Consider the following 9,044-nt stretch of genomic DNA (forward strand, 5'->3'; position numbering starts at 1 on the left):
TGTAATGAGCCAAGATGGCGCCACTGTGCTCCAGCCTGGGCAACAGAGCGAGACTCCATCTCAAAAAAAAAAAAAAAAAAAATGTTTCCAGGCCTGGCGTGGTGGCTCACGCCTATAATCCCAACACTTTGGGAGGCCTAGGCAGGTGGATCACTTGAGGCTAGGAGTTTGAGACCAGCCTGGCCAACATGGCGAAACCCTGTCTCTACTAAAAATACAAAAATTAGCCAGGCATGGTGGCGCACGCCTGTAATCCAAGTTACTCTGGAAGCTGAAGCAGGAGAATCGCTGGAACCTGTAAGGCAGAAGCTGCAGTGAGCCAAGATTGCACCATTGCACTCCAGCCTGGGCAACAGAGTGAGATCTTGTCTCTAGAAGGAAAAAAAAAAAAGTTTCCAAGGTCCCTCACTCAGACATGCTGAGTCAGAAAGTCTGGTATGAGACCAAGGAACATGTTGGTTAAAACATTCATTGAACATGAACTACCTGCCAGGCACACTGTTTAGCACTTCTAGTTTAATGCTGACAAAGCCCCATCGAAGTAGGTGACTGACTATTTTTCAGATGAAACAGAATCAGGTAGGACAGGTCACTTGATTTCATTTATTTTTCCTTATTTATTTATTTATTTATTTATTTATTTATTTATTTGAGGCGGAGTCTCACTCTGTCACCCAGGCTGGAGTGCAATGGTGTGATCTCGGCTCACTCCAACCTCTGCCTCCCGGGTTCAAGCGATTTTCCAACCACAGCCTCCTGAGTAGCTGGGATAACAGGCACACGCCACCACACCCGGCTAATTTTTGTAATTTTAGTAGAGACAGGGTTTCACCTTGTTGGGCAGACTGGTCTTGAACTCCTGACCTCAGGGGATTCGCCTGCCTTGGCCTCCCAAAGTGCTGGGATTACAGGCATAAGCCACCATGCCTGGCCAATTTCAATTATTTTTATTTTCCTTTCTTTTTAAATATCTTACAAAACTGTTCCCCATAGACATTTATTTATTTATATCAAATGTTTATAATGGGCTGGGTGTAGTGGCTCATGCCTATAATGCCAGCACTTTGGGAGGCCGAGGTGGGAGGACCACCTGAGCCCAGGAGTTTGAGACAAGCAGGCAACACAGGGGAGACACCATCTCTACCAAAAATTTTAAAAATTAGCCAGGTGTGGTGGCACACATCTGTGGTCCCAGCCACGGCAGAAGCAGCGGTGGAAGGACTGCTTGTGTCCAGGTGGTTGAGGCTGCAGTGAGCCACAATCATGCCACTACACTCCAGCATGGGTGACAAAGGAAGACCCTGTTTCAAAACAGTGAGGAAGTTTACCATGCATTTAATAAACCCCAGGCAGCATTCCAAGTACTTTACAATTTTGCCATATTGCATCCTCATACCGACTCTATTAGATAGTTCCTGTTCTCCAAATTTATGGATGAGGAGACTAGGGGATGGTGACCTGCCAGAAGGTAATAAGTGACGCACTGGGATTTTTGAACTCAGGCAGTCTAGGTGGAGTCTCTGATGTTAAGTGCATTGATGGTTCTGATGTCAGCTACATCAGGTGCAGACATTGTCAAACAGATACAAAGAGTGGCCACCACAGAATAATGAATCCCAGCTAGGCGCAGTGGTTCATGCCAGTAATCCTAGCACTTTGGGAAGCTTGAGACCAGCCTGGGCAGCATAGTGAGATCCTGTCTCTACAAAAAATTAACCAAGTGTGGTGGCATGTGCTTGTAGTGACAGCTGCTCTGGAGGCTGGGGCCAAGGTTCACTTGAGCCCAGGAGTTTAAGGCTGCAGCAAGCCATGATCGCACCATTGCACTACAGCCTGGGTGACAGAGTGAGACCCTGTCTCTTTAAGGACAAAAAAAAAAAAAAATAAAAATAATAATAATAATCCCCAAGTACCATCGTCAGATTCAATAATATAAACGAATGGCCAATCTTATTTATTTCCAGCCCACTCATTTCCTGTATCCTCATTTATCCTGAGGCAAATCACATTTTAAAAAATTGCTGGGAGCACACCCTTCCCCACCATCACTTTGGTGATAAACAGACTTCACAGTGCCCGGAAGACACTGCAGAGATGCCATTATCTTCCCGCCACACCCACTCCCGTTATGGAAGCCCTTCCATTTCACTTCTCAGCTGCCCCCTAATGACCATCAACCTCTCACCTGGTCTTCCCACCAGGCTTCATGGAGCAGCCTAAGAATGGACCACCCCACCTTGACCCCCGCCCAGCTGCACCATCTGCTCAGCCACTACCAGCTGGGCCCTGGCCTCCAGCCGCCAGCCGCATGGGACCCTCCCCCTGCAGAGCGGGAGGCTGTGGACACAGGTGAGGAGCAACGGGATACAGCATTGGGGCTGTCAGCTTTCTTCTTCTTCTTCTGAGACGGAGTCTCACCCTGTCACTCAGGCTGGAGTGCAGTGCGCGATCCTGGCTCACTGCAACCTCTGCCTCTCAGGTTCAAGCAATTCTCCTGCCTCAGCCTCCTGAGTAGCTGGGATTACAGGCGCGCGCCACCACGCCTGGCTAATTTTTTGTATCTTTAGTAGAGACGGGGTTTCACCATGTTGGCCAGGCTGGTCTCGAACTCCTGACCTCGTGATCCGCCCGCCTCGGCCTCCCAAAGTGCTGGGATTACAGGCGTGAACCACGGCACCTTTCTTTTTTTCTCAGGATCTTGGAGTCTAGATCCCCAGTCTCCTAAACCGATTCTGGACCCCTGTCCCTCTCCACCAGGACATAAGTGCAGGACCCAGCCCCTTCCCCTCTCAAGATACAGGAGTTCAAGCTCCCTTTATTCTCAGTGATTCGCATCCCTAGTCCATTCCCTCCACCAGCCACCCACCCACCACCCCTAGGAGTCCAGGTCTCGGGACTTTCACTCCCCTGAACTTGACTCCTCCACCTTTAGGAATCTGTAAGGCAAGTTCCGAGCCCCTTCTCAGGGATTTGGGAAGCCGTTTCCCAGGCAACGGTGGCTTTCCATCGTCTGAATTACAACTTCCATTATGCCCAGGGGCTCCTAGAGTAGCGTGTGAACGGACCCCGCCCCAGGAGTTGCTGGGGTTTGAAGTTTTTTTCTTCCTTTGGGTGTGACGCAGCCTCTCCCCGATGCAACTACCTCACTTCCACTCCTACTTCGGTCTCACAGGTGACATCTTCGAAAGCTTCTCCTCGCACCCGCCCCTCATCCTGCCCCTGGGGAGCTCGCGCCTGCGCCTCACTGGTCCAGTGACGAACGACGCCTTGCACCGTGAACTCCGCAGGCTACGCCGCCTCCTCTGGGATCTTGAGCAGCAGGAGCTACCAGCCAATTATCGCCATGGGCCTCCCGTGGCCGCGTCTCCATGAGAACCAATACCAAACGACAGCGCGCACCTTGAAATGTCGCGGGCTTCCACTGACAGGAGCCCGCCTGGGCGCAGAGCTTTATGGGCGTTGTAGTTCTTATCGCGCGTGGAATGTTGGGAGATTGAGTTTTCGGGAAGTAGCGGATGGGACGGTGGGAGCATGGGCTTAGGATGTGAATGCCAAGGACAAATAAAGGTATCTGTGGTATTGGCAGCGCCTCGATTGTTAAGACTCGGGGGCGCTAATGATGGTTTTCTGCAGAACAAGGTTGCAGGGCCCTTGTCTGGGCCCCTGCCGAGTCTGAGTAGGTATTTATAGCCACGGCCTTGGCTCGCCCTTTTGCATGTAATCCAATCCAAGAGCACAGGAGCTTCCCACACCCCTCAGAACACGGCCCTAAGCTTGCTCTGCCGATTATAAGGCCCTCAGTCCTGCCAGTGGGAACCAGCGATGTCTCCCTTCGACTCCCAACCCGCAAATCCATACTCCAGCCCCCTCCTCCCTCAGACCCAGGAATCTGAGTCCCCAGCCCCCTCTGGACCTTTGCCTGCCAGGCACACTGCCGAATCCCAACACCTCTGTCCCCGTTCCCAGCACCCCAGAGGCCCCTGCCTCTTTTTCTTCAAACCCAGGAGTCGAGGTCCCCATCCCTCTCCTTTCTTGGATCCAGGAATCTGGGCCCCCAGTTTGAACTTTTCACTCCCCTGAACTTGACTCCAGTTGCTGCGTCAGGGAAAAAGTAGGCGACAGGTGGCACCTGCCGGCAGGGCCAGGACACGACCACCTGCCGCTGCTGCTCACTCGGCGCCCCTCTCCGGGCACCTGCTTCTGTCAGTCCGCCTGCCACCGCTCCACCCCACCCCACAGCCCCAGGACGCGCAGGGGGAGCGAGCCGGGGAACCCTGGCGTCCCCCCTCTACCCCCCAGCATCCCCCCAGGCCCGCTCAGGCCCTCCCAGCGGGTGCTCCCACCCCTTCTCAGGGTCCCCAGCGGGGCTCCCGGCACACCCCAGGAAGGTGGGTTGGAGGCGGTCCCAGGCTGGTGGGGCGGAGCCTGCGGTGTCCAGCCTCGGCCTCTAGACTCAACCTGCCCCAGAGCACAGCTTCGCCGAGCCCACCTGGTGAGAAGCCCCTGGGGTGGACGGGGGGCGCACTCCTCAACGGTTCTGTCCCCTCTCTGGTCCCAGTCCCTTCCCCAGAGACCCTGGTGACTGATACCCCACTCACTCCTTCTCAGATACAGGTCACAGGGACCCTTCTGTTCCTCAGAAACCTGTCAGGGCCGGGTTCCCCTCTCCACTCAGGATCTTGGATTCTCTTCTCCTTAGAGTACTGAGTTCCAGCCCTTAACCTCCTTCTCCTTCAAGATTCCAGAGTCCAGGCCCCACTGCTTCCTCCCTTTCCTTGATGCAGGGGTCCCAACCCACAATCCCTTCCTCCTCAGGACCTAGGATTCCCAGATCCCAGGTCCCTCCCCTCCCAGGATACCGGAGTTGAGGCCCTCAGCCCCTGTCTTTCAGACCAGGGGTCTAGGTTCCCAGCTCCCTCCTACCTCGGAGCAAGGTGTCCAGGTCTGCAGCCCCCTCCTCTACAGCCCCTGGGATCCAGAAGTTATGGCCCAAGGCTGCTCCTATTCCCACCTCCCTCGGGCCCTTTCCCTGCTGAATTCACTCACAGGGGCAGCCTTCTGACCTCCACTCTGAGCCAGCCCACTATGGGGCCCCTGCCCTGCCCCCTCTCCGTCCAGGTCCCCATCCCGGCCTTGGCAATGACCCTGGCGGCTTCCTCCCAGCGTTCCCAAATCATTCGCTCCAAGTTCCGATCTGGTGAGAGCGGGTTCTCTTCATGTGTGGGGGATGGGATCCTGAGAATGCTGTACTCTGGGGTGGGAAGGGAGGGGTGGTAGGACCCATGAGACCTGCGTTTTTTGTGCAAAAGGTCACTTTGCATAAAGGAGGCCCCAGCACAGGGGTCCAGCTGTGGTGGATCGAGTGTGCAAATGGCTAGTACCACCCTCACGGGGGGGGGTGGGGGGAGCAATGGGGATTGGAGGCCAGGGGTAGGCATGCAGAGTGTTCGAGCACTGTAGAGAAACAAGGGCTTACTATGGTGCACGTGCAGAGGCAGAAGAGCAGAGGAGGGACTTCAGGGGACCAGTGTGCGAGTTTGGGTGAGGGGACAATGAGTTGTCAAGCTGTGAGTGTCAAAGGTCTTGTTTTAGGTCCCAGGGCAGGCAAAAAGTCTGCAAGTATAGCCGGGCATGGTGGTGCATGCCTGTAATCCCAGCTACTTAGAAGGCTGAGGCAGGAGAATAGTTTGAACCTGGAGACGGAGGTTGTGGTGAGCCGAGATGGTGCCATTTCACTCCAGCCTGGAAAACAAGAGCAAAACTCCGTCTCAAAAAAAAAAAAAAAAAAAAAAAAAGTGTGTAAGTGTTTCGAACTGTAGATCAGTTCCTGAGAAGGCAAAGGTACTTCAGTGTGCACATGAGATGTCTGTGTGATTGGATGGGTACAAAGACACCAGAAACCAAAGAGCAAGGAGTGTACAAAAAGGCGCATATATCCAGAGAAGAGCAGAAATGTGCAAAGAGAGATCCTTGCTCCCAAACTGGGGGACAAACCCTGAGTGTGCACATAAGATAGTTAACATTCATCCTGGCCAGGTGTGGTGGCTCACGCCTGTAATCCCAGCACTTTGGGAGGCCGAGGCAGGTGGATCACCTGAGGTCAGGAGTTCAAGACCAGCCTGGCCAACATGGCGAAACCCTGTCTCTACTAAAAATACAAAAAATTGACGCCAAGCGAGGTGGCTCATGCTTGTAGTCCTAGCACTTTGGGAGGCTGAGGTGGGCAGATTGCCTGAGCTCAGGAGTACGAGACCAGCCTGGGCAACACCGTGAAACCCTGTCTCTACTAAAATACAAAAAATTAGCACAAAAAATTATGCCTGTAGTCCCAGCTACTAGGGAGGCTGAAGCAGGAGAATTGCTTGAACTTAGGAGGTGGAGGTTGCAGTGAGTCTAGATCATGCCACTGCACTCCAGCCTGGGTGACAGAGCAATACTCTTGTCTCGAAAAAAAAAATTAGCCGGGTGTGGTGGCGGGCACCTGTAATCCCAGCTACTTGGGAGGCTAAGGCAGGAGAACAACATAAACCTGGGAGGCAGAACTTGCAGTGAGCCGAGATCATGACATTGCCCTCAAGCCTGGGTGACAGAGCAAGACTCTGTCTCAAAAAAAAAAAAAAAAAAAAAAAAGATAGTTAACATTCATCCTGGGCAACACAGCGAGACCCTGTCTCTACAAAAAATAAAAACAAAACAAAAAAATTTAGCTAGGTGTGGTGGTGCATGCCTGTAGCCCCAGGTACTCAGGAGACTGAGGTGGGAAGATGAGTTGAGCCCGGGAGTTCAAGGCTGCAGTGAGCTGTGATCGCACCCCTGCACTCCAGCCTGGGCTACTGAGCGAGACTTTGTCTCTAAAAAAATAAAACAAATTTTAAAAAGGAAAAAAGAGTGTTAACATGGATGCTGAGGCACAGTGGGTCAAGGATGAAGAGTGTGCAAAAACATGCACGTGCACAAAAATGGCATGTGTGCAAAACTAGAGCCCAAAGAGATGCATACTTAAAATGTGGATATGCGGAGAGTGTTAACTGTAGGAAGGCCCCTGGATAGTAAGAAAGTAGCAGGAGTACATGGATAAAGGGAGGCGAGGTGCAAAGGGGCCAGGCTGCCAAGATGGCGATTGCGCAGGGGGTGGGGTGGGCACACGCTTGCTCATGGAGGGGGCAGGTGGAGCCAGGGGCAGGGCTGCCTCCTGCCTGCACGCTGGCTGGCTCGTAGCCCCAGAATGGCTCTGGCCCGAAGCGCTGCGCTGGCAGAGAGCAGGCGGGAGGCCCGAGGAAGGGAGCCTGCTGCCCGCCCACCCGCCTGCACAGGCTGTGTAAGGGGGCTGGGCACGCGTGTCCCGCCAACAACTGCAGCTCCCACCCGCCTGCCAGGCCAGGCTCCTGGACACTCCCTTCCCGCCTTCCTCCTCCCACCTCCCTCCTCCCTCCACAGTCCTCCAGCTTCGGATCCACAGACGGAATCAGGAGCAGAGTAAGTGTGGGCCCCAAAAGGGAGGGGATGGTGACTTCCACGCCGATTGGGATATCCTGGAATACGGCTGCCAGATAGCCCTCATTGGTTCCTGCAGCTCAGTCCCCATCCCCCGGGACAGACCAAAATCCCAGCCTGTCCTTTCCCAAGGATCCAGGGGTCCAGGTCTCTGGCCACCCCACCCCTAGGAGCTCTGCTTCCTGCTTCTCCACCCCAATGAGATGCATGAGTTTGGATCCTGCTTCTTTGGAGAAGATGGGCATCCCAGTCTCCACATTTGGTATACACGAGAAGCTCTGGATGTCGTTTTTGTTTTTGTTTTTTTGAGATGGAGTCTTGCTCTGTCGCCAGACTGGAGTGTCATGGCTCAATCTAAGCCCACTGCAATCTCTACCTCCCAGGTTCAAGCGATTCTCCTGCCTCAGCCTCCTGAGTAGCTGGGATTACAGGCAGGCACCACCACTCCCAGCTAATTTTTGTATTTTTTGTAGAGACGGGGTTTCACCATGTTGGCCAGGTGGGTCTCGAACTCCTGACCTCAAGTGATCCACCCGCCTCAGTCTCCCAAAGTGCTGGGATTACAGGCATGAGCCACCGCGGTTGGCCTGGATGTAGCTTTCAGCCTTTCCCTCTCCCCAAGAACCAGGAGTGCAGGCCCCACCCCTGTCCTAGCAAAACCTCGGACATCTGTGATCCTCAGCTACCACACCCCTTTGTGATAGAAAATTCCTGCTTTACTTGAGAATGTAACAATCGGGCCCCCCCACACCTCCGCCCTCAGATCCAGGAGTTCAGGCGCCCAGCTCCCAGCACTCAAGTCTTGCTCCCTGGCCTGCCCTCCTGCACCTCGGGGCCCCGCTTTCCACACAGCCTTGCTCCTCCCGGCCTGGCTTGCTGCCTGCAGGCCTCTCAGGGTCCTTCATCGTCTCTCCAGTCTCGGATCCAGACCCGTGGATCTCAGCCTCGGGCCCTCCTCTGGCCCCCGCCTTGCCCTCGGGCACGGCCCCTTTCCTCTTCAGCCCTGGGGTCTTGCTCCCCGAGCCAGAATATTGTCCTCCTTGGAGGTCCCCAAAGAAGGTGAGTCTCGACCGGAGGGAGATGTCCCTATGAGAGCCCAGCCTTTGTCTCCCTTGCTGCTGCTGCCATTTTTGCTCCTCTTTGGTGGCACCGAGCTGTCTCTACTTTGCATGTAGCCCCCGGGCAGGAAGGTGGGAGCCGCGCTGAAGCCTAGCACATCATACCTGCTCTTTCAGGAGTCTCCCAAGATCTCCCAACGCTGGAGGGAGTCCAAGCCCAGGGGGAACTTGACATACCACCAGTACATGCCCCCAGAGCCGAGACAGGGATCCAGGGCGGACCCCCAAGCCGAGGGGTCCGCCCTGGGTCCTCCCGGGCCACCTCTGTGGGAAGGGACAGACTCGCAGCAGCCACATCCTAGGTATGACGCCCCTTTCTGTTCTCCCGGGCCCCAGAAATTCAGGTCCCAGCATCTTCCTCTCTCAAACCTCGAGTCCACGATTAGGGGATTCGGGCCCCCAACCCCCTCCTCCCCCAGGGTTTAAGAGTCC

General features: G+C 54.6%; 2 protein-coding genes across 2 annotated transcripts in view; both read left to right on the top strand.

Moving 5' to 3' along the window:
- The window catches only part of RASIP1 (Ras interacting protein 1), a 25,134-nt gene extending 21,549 nt beyond the window's left edge, over positions 1-3,585 (top strand). The window contains exons 10-11 of the mRNA XM_011979400.1: positions 2,202-2,349; positions 3,173-3,585. Of these exons, the coding sequence (XP_011834790.1) occupies positions 2,202-2,349; positions 3,173-3,372 (348 nt within the window). The 3' untranslated portion in view covers positions 3,373-3,585. The remainder of the gene's footprint in view (positions 1-2,201; positions 2,350-3,172) is intronic.
- An 872-nt stretch (positions 3,586-4,457) lies between these two features.
- Positions 4,458-9,044, top strand: part of MAMSTR (MEF2 activating motif and SAP domain containing transcriptional regulator) — a 7,107-nt gene continuing 2,520 nt past the window's right edge. The window contains exons 1-5 of the mRNA XM_011979401.1: positions 4,458-4,492; positions 5,119-5,197; positions 7,438-7,476; positions 8,411-8,553; positions 8,730-8,956. Coding sequence (XP_011834791.1) covers positions 5,140-5,197; positions 7,438-7,476; positions 8,411-8,553; positions 8,730-8,956 — 467 coding nt within the window. The 5' untranslated portion in view covers positions 4,458-4,492; positions 5,119-5,139. The remainder of the gene's footprint in view (positions 4,493-5,118; positions 5,198-7,437; positions 7,477-8,410; positions 8,554-8,729; positions 8,957-9,044) is intronic.

Source organism: Mandrillus leucophaeus, unplaced genomic scaffold (genome assembly GCF_000951045.1).
Source record: "Mandrillus leucophaeus isolate KB7577 unplaced genomic scaffold, Mleu.le_1.0 Scaffold200, whole genome shotgun sequence".
NCBI lineage: Eukaryota > Metazoa > Chordata > Mammalia > Primates > Cercopithecidae > Mandrillus > Mandrillus leucophaeus.